This window comes from Bos indicus, chromosome 19 (assembly GCF_029378745.1).
Source record: "Bos indicus isolate NIAB-ARS_2022 breed Sahiwal x Tharparkar chromosome 19, NIAB-ARS_B.indTharparkar_mat_pri_1.0, whole genome shotgun sequence".
In the NCBI taxonomy this organism is placed as follows: Eukaryota; Metazoa; Chordata; class Mammalia; order Artiodactyla; family Bovidae; genus Bos; species Bos indicus.
Window position 1 is genome coordinate 49,035,014 of NC_091778.1, and position 16,263 is coordinate 49,051,276.

The 16,263-nt window shown below is 57.9% G+C and overlaps 1 protein-coding gene across 4 annotated transcripts in view; it reads left to right on the plus strand.

Annotated features, from left to right (window-relative positions):
• The window catches only part of ACE (angiotensin I converting enzyme), a 40,214-nt gene that overhangs the window by 16,294 nt on the left and 7,657 nt on the right, over window positions 1-16,263 (plus strand). The window contains exons 3-19 of one of the 4 annotated variants that reach the window (XM_070773732.1): window positions 3,244-3,536; window positions 4,194-4,361; window positions 4,977-5,070; window positions 5,478-5,621; window positions 6,020-6,211; window positions 6,728-6,825; window positions 7,170-7,342; window positions 7,709-7,932; window positions 8,246-8,390; window positions 8,660-8,758; window positions 9,007-9,129; window positions 9,688-9,899; window positions 10,516-10,652; window positions 11,480-11,638; window positions 11,959-12,046; window positions 13,848-13,991; window positions 14,124-14,315. In XM_070773732.1, coding sequence (XP_070629833.1) covers window positions 3,288-3,536; window positions 4,194-4,361; window positions 4,977-5,070; window positions 5,478-5,621; window positions 6,020-6,211; window positions 6,728-6,825; window positions 7,170-7,342; window positions 7,709-7,932; window positions 8,246-8,390; window positions 8,660-8,758; window positions 9,007-9,129; window positions 9,688-9,899; window positions 10,516-10,652; window positions 11,480-11,638; window positions 11,959-12,046; window positions 13,848-13,991; window positions 14,124-14,315 — 2,641 coding nt within the window. In that variant the 5' untranslated portion in view covers window positions 3,244-3,287. Of the gene's footprint in view, window positions 1-3,243; window positions 3,537-4,193; window positions 4,362-4,976; window positions 5,071-5,477; window positions 5,622-6,019; window positions 6,212-6,727; window positions 6,826-7,169; window positions 7,343-7,708; window positions 7,933-8,245; window positions 8,391-8,659; window positions 8,759-9,006; window positions 9,130-9,687; window positions 9,900-9,967; window positions 10,424-10,515; window positions 10,653-11,479; window positions 11,639-11,958; window positions 12,047-13,847; window positions 13,992-14,123; window positions 14,316-16,263 lie in introns of those variants that run through there. The other 3 variants (XM_070773733.1, XM_070773734.1, XM_070773735.1) reach the window with 3 other exon arrangements.

Consider the following 16,263-nt stretch of genomic DNA (forward strand, 5'->3'; position numbering starts at 1 on the left):
GGAGCTGCCAAACTTTTTTTCCAAAGTGGCTGAACCATTTTACAATCTCACCAATGATTCAAGGGCGCCAATTTTTCCATAGCCTCAACAACATTTGTTATAGTCCATCTTTTTGGCTTTAGGCCTCTTGGTGGGTGTGCTTCCCAGATGGCTCAATACTAAAGAATTCACCTGCCGATGCCAGAGACATGGGTTCGATCCCTGGGTTGGGAAGATCCCCTGGAGAAGAACCCACTCCAGTATTCTTGCCTGGGAAATCCTGTGGACAGAGGAGCCAGCCCAGTGGGCTACGGCCCACGGGGTCCCACGGAGTCGGACAAGACTTGGTGCCTAAGGCTGCACACGGACATGGCGGATACGAAGTGGTGTCTCATTGCGATTCGATCTGCATTTCCATGATGACTGATGGAGCTGTGTGTCTTTTTATGTACTTATTGATCAGGTGTGTTTCTCTCGAGAAGGTCTATTCAAATCCTCTGCCCACTTTTAGTTAGTATGTCTTTTTATTGTTGAGGTGTAAGAGCTCTTCATACTTTCTGAACACAAGTCCTTTGTCATATTCACGGTTCGCAAATATTTTCTCTTCTTCTGTGGGTTGTCTTTTTTTTTTTTTTGTCCACACAGTGAGTCTTCCCTTCACCAGGGATCAAAGCCCAGAGTCCTAACCACTGGATTGCCAGGGAATTCCCTCGTGAGTTGTCTTTTCATTTTCTTGATGGTCCTTTGAAGCATGAAAGGTTTTAATTTTGATGAAGACTATTTTGTCTAATTTTTCTTTCGTCACTTGTGCTTTTGGTGGCATATCTAAGAAGCCGTTGCCTACTCCCAAGATCACAAAGATTTATACTTGTTTCTTCTAGCATTTTTATGGTTTTAGCTCTTACAGTAAGTCTGTGATTAATTTTGGGTCAATTTCTGTAAATAGCATGAGGTAGGGGTCTAACCTCATTCTTTTGAGTGTAGAAATTCAGGTGTCCCAGCTCCATTTGTTAAAAAAAGACTTTCTTCCCTTTCCCCCTACCCCAAGAGTGCCATTTAAATTGTCCTCATATCCTTGTCAAAAATTGATTGACCGTAAATGCAAAGGTTTATTTCTGGACTCTCAATTTTATTTCGTTGTTGGGTGTATTTTCTAAGGGATTTTTTTAAAAAAATAATTTTATTTAGTTAGTTTTGGCTGCACCAAGTCTTCATTGCTATGCAAAGACTTTCTCTAGTTGTGGCAAGCAGGGGCTGCTCTCTGGCCACAGTGCATGGGCTTCCCATTGCGGTGGCTTCTCTTGTTGCAGAGCATGGTCACTCGCGCATGGGCTCAGCAGTTGTGGCGCATGGGCTTAGCTGCTCTGTGGCAGATGAGATCTTCCCAGACCAGGGATCGAACTTGTATCCCCTGCATTGACAGGCAGACTCTTAACTACTGGACCACCATTGAAGTCCCTAAGGGATATTTTTCTAACTGTGGTGATTGGTGACCTGTCCTTCCCTAGAAGAGTGATGCAGAGATGGGGAGCTCTCCAAAGCAGACTGCATTTCCTGGGCAGGTCAGGCCCTCGTGGCATCGTAATCACGTCCTCCCCCAGGATTCGGAGCCCTCTCCATCGTTCTGCTGGCAGCTAGACGGCAACTGACTGAGCTAAGGGCCTTATCTCTTTACTACCCTTAAGGTTATTATAAATACCAAATAAGATAACTTGTACAAAATAATTTAGAAAGGTTTAAAAAGGTACCCAAATGTAAGTTGTATGTACTTTTAGATCATCTTCCAACCCCTTCAGCCTTTGTTTTTATGGTTTTTCAACGAGGCCAAGGCTGTTCCATGCTGAACTCAGTCCCTCACCCAGATGTTCTATAGACATGGTCACCAGGCCATGTGTCTGACCTGAAGTTGGAACACTTGCCCCCCAGCCTCCCAGATCCAGTGCTCAAGAGCTCCTCAGAGATGAGGCCCGGCTCAAACCTGGCTCCCTCCTGCTTTCCACGCTTTCTTTCCTGATAGAGGAGAAGGACTCCCTGGTTTCAAGCTAAGCCTCAGACTCTTTATTCTCTCTACCCTTCCTCTCACTCCAAGACCCCTGCTTTGGGGCCTGAAGGGGTGCCACTCTCAAAATCTCCCCCACCCAAGCCTTAGTTGATGGGGAGACTGTTCCCTCCTGGAAGACAGCAGCTCCCTGTGCACATGACCCACAGCCTGAAAGCCTTAGGACCACTGGATTGAGAGCCGGTAGGCTCTGCAGAGGAGAGGCCGGACCCCCGTCCTTGGTGGGACTGCTCTGATCCCAGGTGTCCACTTTGCCAGTCCTGAGGTGTCTACTGGTATAAAGCCCTCCTCTCCCCTTCCTCCTGCCTCCCCTCACACAGGGGGAAAGACTGATGGGGAGTGTGGAAACCTGGGGTGACTGGGAGCAAGCCATTCAACCTGGGTCTTAGCGTCTTCCTCTGTTGTCGCTGTGGTCATCTTTGTAGCTCTCCAAGTTGGCAAGTCTGTGTGATTGTTCTTGCCTGAGCAAATGACAGCTTGTGTGAAGGAAGCAGGTGTGCCTGTGGCTCTATGTCTCCCCTTCCAGAACAACCCCCCATTCTTTCCCCCATCTGACCGCCCCCCCCCCAGTCCCCAGGTGAACCGGGGTCCCTGAGCACCCCCCCAGATGCCTGCAGAAGCCTAGGTGCTCCCCAGTCCATGCAGGCCACACCCAAGGCCTCGTGAAGAAGCAGGACCGGGTGACGGTCATTAACCCTGTCTCGCGGCACTAGCGACTCTGCGGACAGCTCCCCCACCTTGTCACTCCGAGCCCAGAGAGCCCCGGGCGGTAAGGCCGGAAGACTGAGCGGCAGAGGCCGCTGGGCTCCGGGTCCCTGCACCGAGGCTGAGTGATGGAAGGGGAGGGCACGCCGGCAGACTGGGGTATTCCAGCAAACTGCTGGGTCTCTCAGCTTCATAGGTGTGGGGTGTATGTGTGTGTGTTGGAGGAGGGGGGTTCTCCTTTCTAGCCTCCCCTGCGAGAGCCTGACCTAAGGCCCGTCCGCCACTCCCTCCCACCCCCACCCCAGCTGCATCTCGCCGGGGGCCGCCTCGGCTCGTCCTCGGTCCGGCGCCCCTGCCCGGGGCGGGCCAGGAAGCCTCGGTCCCCGCCCCGCTCCGTTAGGCCCGCGCGGCGGCCGGGGGACTTTGGAGCAGAGGAGGAAGCGCGGCGGGGCGGGGAGGTGGGGGTGTGTCGGAAGGCGGCCGGGTTTTATAACCCGCAGGGCGGGCGCTGCGCGGGAGAAGGGGCTGCGCTGCGCACCGCACCATGGGGGCCGCGTCGGGTCGCCGGTCGCCGCCGCTGCTGCTGCCGTTGCTGCTGCTGCTCCTGCCGCCGCCGCCCGTGATCCTGGAGCTGGACCCCGCGTTGCAGCCGGGGAACTTTCCCGCCGACGAGGCCGGGGCGCAGATCTTCGCAGCCAGCTTCAACTCGAGCGCCGAGCAGGTGCTGTTCCAGAGCACGGCCGCCAGCTGGGCGCACGACACCAACATCACCGAGGAGAACGCGCGGCTCCAGGTGGGCGCGCGGGCCCGGGGCGGGGGCGGGGCCCGGGCGGCCAATCACAGCCCGGCGGCTGGGTGCTGGAGGGGCGGAGAGTCCCCGCCCCGCGCGCGCGCCCCCGGCCCCGGAGCCGTGGGGTCCGGGCGGGGCCCGCCTGCCTCCTCTCCAGCCACCACCCCGCCCCGGTTCCCAAAGCGGTCCCCGTAGACAGGCAGTCGGTTCCCTGGCCCGGTGCTGGGCCCATGGTCCTGCCCAATAAGGAACCCAATAAATGAGGCCGGCCACTCTGACCCCGAGTCCTCCCAGGCGGCGGCGACGGGGGTGCCTCCGGGCTGGATCCGCGGCAGTCTTGCTTAGGGTGCCCGCTCTGCTCTGGGTTCTCCACTTCTCGGGCCGCACACCTTCCCCTCTCTCCTTGTACCTGTCACCTTTCATGGCTATCTGATCACCCTCTCCTCTCCCTCCCTCTCTTCTGGCGCGTTTCTGCTCCACCGCCTCCCTGAGGCAGACCCCCCCCCGCCCGCCGCCGCCCCAGTTCTTCACCCGCAGGGCCCAGTTGAAGGGAGCAGTGCTCCCATCAGCGCCGGTCTCCAGAAGCCCTTGACCTTCCTCCCCTCCCCGAGCGCCATGGCGTCCCCTGTTTACCTTCTCGTGCCCTCCTGGTGCCCACAGGAGGAAGCAGCCTTGCTCAGCCAGGAGTTTTCAGAGGCCTGGGGCCAGAAGGCCAAGGATCTGTTCGACCCGGTCTGGCAGAACTTTACCGACCCCACGCTGCTGCGCATCATCGGGGCGGTGCGCACCCTGGGCCCCGCCAACCTGGACCTAGAGAAGCGGCAGAAGGTGGGCCTGAGGGGTGGAGGCAGAATTCCCCAGGGTACCCTCCCAGTGTCTACGGTGGTGGTGAGAGGTGGGGCTGTCTGGCCAGGAGGGACCCCAGGATCTCTACTGGCCCTGACTGCAGGGGAAGCCCCTGTGAGCAGAGTGGATTCCTGAAGTACTGATTTCCCTGGAGATGGGGTGCGAGAAGTTATATTAAAGCAAGTGTCATGGAGTAGAAAGCAAAATTCAAGTAAACAGTGGAAGATGAAACAGGGGTTTTCAAAGTTTCTCCATAGGTGGTTTGTTTTAAGGGCTTCCTCCGAAAGGTGGAGAGGGTATCAAGGTCAGGGAATGAAGGGGATTTGGTCTCAGTCAGGTGGTGGCCGAGCTCAGAATTGAACCCTGCTCCCTAGTTCTCAGGACGCCAGTTTCCCATCTCCACAGGCGGGCTCCAGTGGAAGCGAAACCCGTCCATTCACGTTCAGATATGCTCCGAGTGCCACGAGGTGGCCTTGTCCAAGCCGCATCCCCCCTCGGGGCGTCTCCCCTGTTCCTCCCAGCAAAGAGAGGAGGGGGCAGCCAGATTAATTCCAAGGGCTGTTCATCACTAACATTTTCTCAACTCTGACTCCCCAGTACAACTCTCTGCTAAGCAACATGAGCAGGATTTACTCCACTGCCAAGGTCTGCTTCCCCAACAAGACTGCCCCCTGCTGGTCCCTGGATCCAGGTAACTGGCCTGAGTCTCCTGTCTGTCTTCCGGGCCTTCCTGACCTTCCCCGACACCCCTCGGCTCCCTGAGGATGGCACATTTCTGCAGAGGGGGGCGGTAAACCCAAAGGCCTGAACCTCTGATCAGGACCAGAGTGCCTGATGCCCCCACACCCTGCTCCTCCAGGCCGACTGACTTCTGGAATCTCCAGCCTCCAGCCCCGACCCCACCCTCACGTGTGCTTTTCCTTCCCCATCACAACTGGCCTTCATCGTCGCCACCTGGTTTTCCCTTAATGGGCCCTCTCATCCCCCCAAGAGCCCTCCACAGGCCTTAGACCCCGCCATGGCTTTCCTTACAAACCTCCTCTACTGCTGACTTCGAGGCAGCAGTCTCTGAACTGACCCTGCCCACCTGTGTCTCAGAGCTCACCAATATCCTGGCTTCCTCGCGAAGCTACGCCCTGCTGCTGTATGCCTGGGAGGGCTGGCACAACGCCGCGGGCATCCCACTGAAGCCCCTATACCAGGACTTCACCGCCCTCAGCAACGAGGCCTACAAGCAGGATGGTGAGCACACCCACCAGCCTCTGTGTGGGCACTACCCTCCCGTCTTCTGTCTCCACTGAGCCCCGAAACACACAGAGCAGCCATTACGATGACTCCCTACACTGGTCCAAGGTCTCACAGATGGTGGATGGCCAAACTGGGCTTTAGCCCCATCAGCCTCATGCTGCCCCTCCTGGCACTCCTCCCAGCTGTAGGGCTTATATGTGTCAGGACCTGTTTAGCTGGAGTTGGAGCAACCATAGTTAGAAAACTGAGAGCGGTAACCCCCAAGCTCTCCCTTGCAGTGAGCAGGCAGATACACTGGCCCTGAGCTGGGAGAATGGCCAGGTGATAGCTGGGGGGGAGGTGCCAGAGCCTAGGGCCTGAACTGCATCCCCAATGCCACCTGCCCCCCCCAGGCTTCTCAGACACAGGGGCCTACTGGCGCTCCTGGTATGACTCTCCCACCTTCACGGAGGATCTGGAACGCCTCTACCAGCAGCTGGAGCCCCTCTACCTGAACCTCCATGCCTACGTCCGGCGCGCACTGCACCGCCGATATGGGGACAGATACATCAACCTCAGGGGACCCATCCCCGCTCACCTGCTGGGTAAGGACCAGGGTCAGCCTCATCACGTTTCACCTTTCAGAGCATCGCATTGCTCACTCGCCCGCACATGAACCTATAAAGTCGATGATCCTTATGATCACTGCTGTTCAGAGCGTGGCTTAGGATGCGCGAGGGACGTGGCACAGGGCAGAGAGCTAGTAAAATGCAGAGCCAGGAGCCACCCTGAAGGCTTTAGCTCCAGTGGAAGAGGAGAAAGAACCCCACTTTATCCCCCAGAAAGCCAGCCCTGTGGGCCGGTGTCAGGGCTGGGGGAGGGCAGGGACCTGGCAGTCAGAAAGGACCCCAGCCGCATCACCTGGGCACCTTGGCCTTTGCCAGCCCCAGGGAACGCAGAGCACTCGGGAGTGGGTGGGACTGCTGTGTGAGCCCAGCAAGCGGGCTGTGGCCCTGCCGCGCCCCAGGTCCAGACACCGGGGTGCTGTTCGGTGACACGCCTAGGGAAGCAGGCGCTGGCTGGGCTGGGCACCAAGCTGTCGGCTCCCCTCCTCTGTCTAGGGAACATGTGGGCCCAGAGCTGGGAGAACATCTACGACACGGTGGTGCCCTTCCCCGACAAGCCCAATCTTGATGTTACCAATGTTATGGTGCAGAAGGTGAGCTCGGAGTCAGGCCCTGGCAGGGGCCATGAGGGAGTCAGGCATGAGGAGCTGAGGAGCCGCAGCCTGCAGTGTGTCCCCACCGTGCGCTGGGCGCCAGTTCTTCCCTCAGGACCCCGCTGGGAGGGGAAGGTGGCAGCGAGCAGCAGGCCGCTTTTGTGTATCCTCTGTAGCCAGTAGGGGCCCGGCCTCCGGGAAGGGAGGCCACGGAGCAGAGGTGCTCTTCATGAGCATGGAACTGACCCGAGTGGGGGACCCCAGATGCACCCCCGGGGCAGCCGGGGTGGGCTCCAGCAGCTGGCCCCTGACCCGAGTGTGCCCCCCCACCCCTCCACCCCCAGGGCTGGAACGCCACACACATGTTCCGGGTGGCGGAGGAGTTCTTCACCTCCCTGGGGCTCTTGCCCATGCCACCCGAGTTCTGGGCGGAATCCATGCTGGAGAAGCCAAGCGACGGGCGGGAGGTGGTGTGCCACGCGTCCGCCTGGGACTTCTACAACAGGAAAGACTTCAGGTCTCGATGCTGGAGGCAGCTTGCAAGGCTCCCCAAGGCCGGGCAGCCGGGCCACAGGGAGGCCAGCTCCCAGGCCCACGTCTATCCCAGCTCTGAGACCAGCCGGGAGGCTGGGTCTCTTCCAGGGCTGCAGCAGGCTGCTTTCACTAGGCAGCTCTGACAGGCAGCAGCCTTGTACCTTGGAACCAAGGGGAAAGGCTGGGTGTGGCTGGGGCAGGGTGGAGGTTTGCCTGTTTCCACCGGTTCCTGGGAGTCCGGGACAGCGCCCGCCTGGCTTCGTTCCCTCTGGCACCAGCCTCCCTGAGCGCTCTCTGGTCCCCGTGCTGCCCGTCCTTCACCCTCACCCACACGCTCTCCCTGCCCCAGGATCAAGCAGTGCACGCGGGTCACTATGGACCAGCTGTCCACGGTGCACCACGAGATGGGCCACGTGCAGTACTACCTTCAGTACAAGGGCCAGCACGTCTCCCTGCGCCGAGGCGCCAACCCCGGCTTCCACGAGGCCATCGGCGATGTGCTGGCCCTCTCCGTCTCCACTCCTGCACACCTGCACAAGATCGGCCTGCTGGACCAGGTCACCAATGACACAGGTATGCGGGGGTGGAGAGGACCCAGCCCAGCCCATCCAGACCCCCCACTGGCCCCCCAGCAGGACCCCACTGGTTGCTGCTCACATCTGCCCGTCTCGTTTCCGCCTCTCTGCCCCACGTCAGGCAGGTCTGGGGATCCACCCAGGCCTCGAGGCCTACCCTGCATCCCAGCTCCACTGCCCAAGCATCCTCTTCCAATCAGGACTCCATGGTCCCTGCCCAGCCTCACCTCCTGCCAGCCTCTCCCCCAGGGCCCCCTATCCCAGCTGGACTCCCCTCTCCCTCTGACCTCTCTCTTCTCATCTCCCAACAGAGAGTGACATCAACTACTTGTTAAAGATGGCACTGGAAAAAATTGCCTTCCTGCCCTTTGGCTACTTGGTGGACCAGTGGCGTTGGGGGGTCTTTAGTGGGCGAACCCCCCCTTCCCGCTACAACTATGACTGGTGGTATCTTCGGTGAGCAAAGAGGGATGGAGAGGGGCCTCATCCCAGGGGCCCTCGCCACCTTCCCGGGTTCCCTGCCCCCAGGAACACCTCCCCCCTCCTCCTCACAGCATTCTTCTTTCCTGCCTAAAACTCCATCAGACAGGTGGTCATCCCCAGTTCTCCAGGGTGGGGAGGGTCGGCCAGTGGGAATGCCTGCTTGGCAGCCTTTTCTGCAAAGGGAAAATCAGCCTGTGTACAACCCTCAGGTCCTAAGACAACTTAACCACATCCTTTTCCAGAACCAAGTATCAGGGGATCTGTCCTCCGGTTGTCCGAAATGAAACCCACTTTGACGCTGGAGCCAAGTTTCACGTCCCAAATGTGACCCCGTATATCAGGTATTGCCCCCAGTTCTGGCACACCTTAGTTCCTTCCCCTACGCTGGGCCCCCATATCCCGGGCTTGTCCCCATCCTCCCCTAGACCCCCAGCAACCTGGAATTTGAGTGGGCCTCTCCCCTGAGCCAAGCTTGGTTCTCAGTTCTCCCCCAAGGCAGCCCATGGCCCAGCCTCTGCCCTGTGGAAGCTAGCTGGGCCCCAGGCAGGGGGCCTCCGCCATCCCCCTCACACCCGCCCTGTGCCTGTAGGTACTTCGTGAGCTTTGTCCTGCAGTTCCAGTTCCACGAAGCGCTGTGCAAGGAGGCAGGCCACCAAGGCCCCCTGCACCAGTGTGACATCTACCAGTCCACCCAGGCGGGGGCCAAGCTCCGGTGTGTGGGGCTGTGGGGGGGTGAGGGGAGAGCTCAGTGAAGGGTGTATCGGGAGGGGGCACCCCACCATGCCAGTGGAGGGAGCGCTTCTCCACTCCCCCTCCTTTTCTTTCTCTCATCAACTGCTTGTTGAGTGGGCTTTCTGGCTGGCATGCATGATAAGTCGCTTCAGTCGTGTCTGACTCTTTGCCACCCCATGGACTGTAGCCCGCCAGGCTCGTCTGTCCAAGGGATTCTCCAGGCAAGAATACCAGAGTGGGTTGCCATGCCCTCCTCCAGGGGATTTTCCCACCCAGGGATTGAATCTACATCTCTTACATCTCCTGCATTGGCAGACAGGTTCTTTACCACTAGCACCAGCTGGGAAGCACTTCTGGCTGGTGTGGGGCAAGACAAATGTCCCCCTTTCACAGGGCTCCTAGGCCCTGAGACTTAACACTGCCATTCTTGCCACCCAGTTGGGAGAGAAGTGGCCAGAGGCGGAGCAGGTGGGCAGGGCAGCAGCCATAGACCCTGGCCTGAGAGCCCTGTGCCCACAGCACCCGCTCTGCCCAACAGGGCACTGCTGCAGGCAGGCTCCTCACGGCCCTGGCAGGAGGTGCTGAAGGACATGGTTGGCTCAGACAACCTGGACGCTAGGCCGCTGCTCAGCTACTTCCAGCCGGTCACACAGTGGCTCGAGGAGCAGAACCAGCAGAACGGCGAGGTCCTGGGCTGGCCAGAGTATCAGTGGCGCCCACCGATGCCCGACAATTACCCGGAGGGCATTGGTAAAGCCCGGGGCAGGGTGCCGTGGGTTCTCAGCTCTAGGTTCGTGACCCAGGCCCCCAGTTCACAGTTCCCCATCAGCTTGTCCAGCCAGGCCCTGGCGTCCCCTGAGCGTTCAGCAGGGCCCTGGGGTGGAGTGGGCACATCTTTCCAGCCTCCTGGGGAGGGCGTGCCCAGATCTGAGGCCCCCAGCGGGGGGCTGGCTGGCAGGCACACTGCTCTATGAGGTCATACTGCAGGATCCGCTCTTATTGGCCGGGGGCGGGGGCTGTAGGGCTCTGCTCTCCTGCGGCCATGGGCCATGGTTGGGCTGCTCCAGGACTGCCTCGCCTCCTCCTCCTCCTGCTCTGCTGTGGGCGCCCCCTGCTGGTCCCCAGTGAGGGGACCACCGGCCAGGGGACCACCAGCCAGGTGACAGTCAACCAGGAAACAACCAGCCAGGCAACAACCAGCAGTGAGACAACCATCCGCCACTCAACCACCCATCCCTCAACAACCAGCAGCCCGAAGAAAACCCAGAGCCCAAGTGGGATTGGCTGGGGGGCGGGGCGGGAAGGCCCAGGCGGCGGCGGGAGGGCGAGGGGAGGCCTGTCTGTGTCCCTCTGCTCTGTCCCGTAGACCTGGTGTCCGACGAGGACGAGGCCCGCAAGTTTGTGGAGGAATACGACCGGAGATCCCAGGTCGTGTGGAACGAGTATGCCGAGGCCAACTGGAACTACAGCACCGACATCAGCACAGACAACAGCAAGTTGCTGGTAGGGGCTCCTCCAGCCCAGCGCACGGGCGCTCCTCGTCCCACAGGGCCCGTCCTCTGAAACCCAAGGCGCTACAGGATGCCCTCCCGTCCCCAACATCACCCCAGGGGGACACGTTCTCAGAGTTTGTGAAAAATCCTTGCAGCGTATTGAAAAGTGTCCAATTTCAGGTCCAGGTGGGCACACACCCAGTGCCTAACAAAGGTTGTCTTTCATTAATAATCTGTTGTCGGTAAAGGAATAATTTGTGTGGAAGTAACTGATGCCAAAGTCAGTTTTTAAAAAGACTGAAGGCTCCTGTGTGCCACCATAGCGAGGGCTACACCTGCCCCCCAACCTCGACCCCCTCCGCGTCTGTGTGGCCGAGCGGAGATCATAACCAAGGTGAGCCACAGAGAAATAACATTTCGTAAAGACCCATATGTACTGGCCACTGTTCCTTGGCACTCGACATCTATTGCCTCGTGTATTCCTCAACGGTCTTGCAAAGCCAGTGACCTTATTCCCATTTTACAGCTGGGACCCTGAGGCTCAGAAGCCACAGAGAGAATGCCAAGCTGCCTCTGTCCCAACAGCATTCAAGATATGGGGTGGGGTTTCCTTCTCTGCCTCTCCCACGCGATATCTTGCTGGATGAGGGCATGTGTACTGCACACAGGACATCACAGACAGTCCAGGCTGAGGAAGGTCTTTATAGGCAAAGGCAGCAACGTGATAAAGCCGCCCCTGACACCCAGCCTCTTCGGCTCCTGCACGATGCCTCCTCCTAGGAGCCCTTTCCAGAGCTCCTCCCGGGCCTCATGATACGGCTCCCCCTGTGCCTGCAGATGGAGAAGAACTTACAGATGGCAAACCACACCGTCAAGTATGGCACCTGGGCCAGGAAGTTTGACGTGACCAACTTCCAGAATGCCACCATGAAGCGGATGATAAAGAAGATTCAGGATCTAGAGCGGGCAGCACTGCCCACCAAGGAGCTGGAAGAGGTGGGGAACTTGGGGGTAGGGTGGGGCAAAGGGGGTGGAGGATCCCAGGTCAGGAGAGGGTCCTAGCTCAAGGGATGGCATGTAGCCTTCATGCTGCTTCCTCCTCCTCAAGTTGTCCAGTCATGACTTCTGCCATGTCTGTGCACACCTCCAGACTCGTCTACGCACACCCCCAGACTCGCTGAGAAGGGAGGGCTTTGGGAGCCCCCTCCCCAACCCATAGCCCAGCAACCCCCCCCCACCTCCCACCCCACGCAATGGTGCCGGGGCAAAGCAGGGGGCCAGATCTGTAGCTTGCTGCCCCTCTGCTTCCCCTGCAGTATAACCAGATCCTGCTGGACATGGAGACCGTTTACAGCGTGGCCTCTGTGTGCCACGAAAATGGCACCTGCCTGCGGCTCGAGCCTGGTGAGCACACTGGGCAGTGAGCGGGAGGCCCGGGGAGGCTGGGGTGCTGTCCACAAAAGGGAAGTGTTCAGTTCTGACTCAGGAGGTCAGCACGCCCAGGAAACTCGCTTCCCTCTTTTCCACCCATGGGGCTTCTCTGCCACTGCTTAGAACCAGCCTGGCTTCATCTCTGCGCTGGTCCCCTAGCTTCTGCTCCCTCTGGTCCCATCCTCCCTGCTCCACCCTGTGCTCTGCCCTTCAGAGCAGGTGTATCTCAAATGTTTCTCTCAGGGGCTTGGACTTCCCTCTAGGCACCTACCTCCCCTTGCGCTCCTCCCTGGATCCCACCCCACCCCAAAATTGAAGCCTCAGCCTGCAGAAGCCATTCCCACCTCACTCCCTCCAAGGCCGGCAGGAATGGACCAGCTCTGGCGAGTCCTCTTCCTCTCGCAGGAGACTAGCCAGTCCTTCTTAACCTTCCCCCTTCTGAAGAAGCTCAGCCCAACACCCCAGTACCTGCACACAGAGACCCCCCACCCCCTCTGACCACGCTCCCCTCACCTTCCCAGGGTCAGGGAGCCAGAGACATAAACATTTTTCCTGAGGAATCTCCACCCAGAAACAGTCTCTTCCTGGCCCTCCGCCCAACTCCCACTTCAGAACAATCACAAATAGAAATGGAAATGGAAAATAAACAAGAGAGAGAAACAGTTTTCCTAGGACAGGGTTTGGCCTGGGGGTTGTGTATGAGGGTAGGCACGCAAGTGGGGGTGGATATACATGTGTGTGTGTTTGTTTATGGACAAGAGTGTTAGAGGGAATGTGGCCTCCACCCCCATCAGTCAGCCCCTTGATCTGGGCCTGGGCTGTCAAATCGCTGCCGGTAGTAACAATAAGAGCATCCCCAAAAACAGAACACTCACATCAGCAGAGGACGGATGAAAAATTCTCAAAATGTGTTTTCCTCCAAACAAGTTACCTTGAATGTGCTTCCTCTGTGTAAAGGGGATGCACATAGCATATCTCAGCTCAGAGCGCGATCAGCGAGGGGTGGATCCCCGCAGGCCTCCGTCTCCAGCCGGGTCAGGCAGGAAGCGGGGCCACCTTCACACCTGACCCCTGTGCTCACGGCCGCCTCATCCGAGCTCTGCGAAGGCCGTGTCAGCTCCATGTAACCCATAGCCCAGGAGGCCACTCATACAGGCATGGCTCTGACAGGACACGGATCCAAGGTGGTGCTTGAGTGGATCTCTGTACTTGGCCTGCACAGCGGTTATTCAGGCAGTTCAGTTACAATGTGTGAAAGGCACCCTGGGCCCCGTGGGGACGCAGAGATGAAGGAGCCCAGTCCCTGCTCAGGGTCCTCCTTCCCCCAGGCCAGCATTATCCCCATCTCACAGACGGAGAGAGGTCAGGAGGAAACCGACCAAGAACCCCCATCTTTTGACCTCCAGGCTATTTCTCCCAGGGAGGGGTTGCCAGGGGACAAACGGCGAGCAGCAGCTCTGGGGCCTGGGCCCTGGGTTTGTGCCCTGGCTTGGCCGCTTCCTGGCTAGGAGACACAGCCATGCCACCAGCAGCTTGTGTGGAAGGAGGCTCAAGGGCACCCCTCACGGGGCTGCTGCAGCCCTGTAGTTGCCTGAGGTTGCGTCTGTGCAGTGCCGAGCCTGGGCCTGGCACCTGTAAGCCCATAGAAAGGGCACCAGCCTGTCTCCAGTTTCCCCCGACCTGTGCTGCCCCTTCCTGTCTTTTCCTAGCTCTGGAGGAGGTGGGAGGTGAGCCAGGAGCTGGGGGCTCAAGCCATCCCACCCCTCCCACCCAGATCTGACCAATCTGATGGCCACATCCCGGAATTATCAGGACCTGGCCTGGGCGTGGAAGAGCTGGCGTGATAAAGTGGGGCGGTCCATCCTCCCCTATTTCCCCAAATACGTGGAGCTCACCAACAAGGCCGCCAGGCTCAATGGTGAGTGCTCCCTGCAGGGTCACCGGTGCCCTCAGAGGTGAGGGGGGCAGTCCTTGAAGGAGACAGGGAGTGCTCCAGGAACGGTCAGGTGTCCAGAGAGCCTGGGCGCATCCCCCACCCCCACACCCACAGGCTACCAGGATGGCGGGGACTCCTGGAGGTCCATGTACGAGATGCCCTTCCTAGAGGAGGAGCTGGAGCAGCTGTTCCAAGAGCTGCAGCCGCTCTACCTGAACCTGCACGCCTACGTGCGCCGGGCCCTGCACCGCCACTACGGGCCCGACGTCATCAACCTGGAGGGCCCCATCCCAGCCCACCTGCTCGGTGAGCGCCAGCGAGACGGGCCGCAGTCCAGGGGCAGAGGGCAGACTGGGAAGGGTCTGCAGGGGACACTGGAGCCTGGGGCAGGGCAATGTTGCCAGGCCCAGAGTGGGGTGGGGGGCGGGGGTGGGAAGAAGAGCCCCCTACTTGCACTTGGTGCCACGTTTGCTATAGATCCACATGGTACCGGTCACCAGGGATGGGGCAGTGCACAGAGTTCACAGGCCTGTGCTGGGGAGACCACCTCCCAGGTCACAGCACCAGGCGCCATGAGGGTGAGGAGGAGGCTGGGAGTGGGAGCTGAGAAGCCCTCCCCAGGAGGGGGCTGTGAACAGACCCGTGAAGGGCGAGAGGTTCTGACAGCTGGAGAAAGTAGTCATGTCAGGAGAGAGCAGGGTAGACTCGACGTTCAGGCAAAGGAGCTGGGAGAGTGTTGCTGTTGCTCACTCAGTTGTGTCGGACTCTTTGAGACCCCATGGACTGCAGCACACCAGGCTTCCCTGCCCTTTACTATCTCCCAGAGTTTGCTCAAACTCATGTCCATTGAATTGATGATGCCATCCAACCATCCCACCCTCTGTCTTGCCCTTCACCCTCCTTCAATCCTTCCCAGCATCAGGGTCTTTTCCAATGAGTTGGCTGTTCTCATCAGGTGGCCAGAGTATTGGAGCTTCAGCTTCAGTCCTTCCAATGAATATTCAGGGTTGATTTCTTTTAGGATTGACTAGTTTGATCTCCTTGCAATCCAAGGGACTCTCAAGACTCTTCTCCAGCACTACAATTTGAAAGCATCACTTCTTCGGCTCTCAGCTACTTTTTATGGTCCAGCTCTCACATCCATACATGACTACTGGAAAAACCGTAGCTTTGACTATATGGACCTTTATCAGCAAAGTGATATCTCTGCTTTTAAATATGGTTTGTCCTTTTTAAAACTAGGTTTGTCATAGTTTTTCTTCCAAGGAGCAAGTGGCTTTTAATTTCACGGCTGCCGTCACTGTCTACAGTGATTTTGGAGCCCAAGGAAATGAAGTCTGTCACTGTTTCCATTGTTCATCTATTTGTCATGAAGTGATGGGACCAGATGCCATGATCTTAGTTTATTGGATATTGAGTTTTAAGCCAGTTTTTTCACTCTCCTCTTTCACTGTCATCAAGAGGCTCTTTAGTTCCTTTTCACTTTCTGCCATAAGGGTGGTGTCATCTGCATATCTGATGTTATTGATATTTCTCCTGGCAGTCTTGATTCCGGCTTGTGCTTCATCCAGCCTGGCATTTTGCATGAGGTACTCTGGATAGAGGTTAAATAATCAGGGTGACAATATACAGCTTTGGTGTACTCCTTTCCCAATTTGGAACCAATCTGTTTTTCCATGTCCAATTCTAACTACTGTTTCTTGACCTGCATACAGCTTTCTCAGGAGGCAGGTAAGGTGGTCTGATGTTCCCATCTGTTTAAGAACTTTCTGCAGTTTGTTGTGATCCACATAGTCAAAGGCTTTAGAGTAGTCAGTGAAGCAGAAGTAGATGCTTTTCTGGAATTCTCTTGCTTTTTCTATGATCCAATGAATGTCAGCAATTTGATCTCTGGTTCCTCTGCCTTTTCTAAATCCAACTTGTACATCTAGAAGTTCTCCATTCACATACTGTTGAAGTTTAGTTTGAAAGGCTTTGACAGTTACCTTGCTAGCATGTGAAATGTCCCCTCAACTTGGGGACCCTCATTCTCCAGGGGTTGTAAACTCAGATGCCCTGAGTGCATGAAATGGGCAGTCAGAGACAACAAGGGGTGGCAGGGACTGGGCAAGCAGACGCCACGGGGTTCCTGTGTCTGTCGGACCATCAGGCCCTCTTCCTGGGGGGCTCCTCACTGTGAACAGAGAGACCAGATGGGACCACACACCGTTTACAGATCATGAGGGAGACCCCCTTCCAGCTTTGGGTCTAGTTC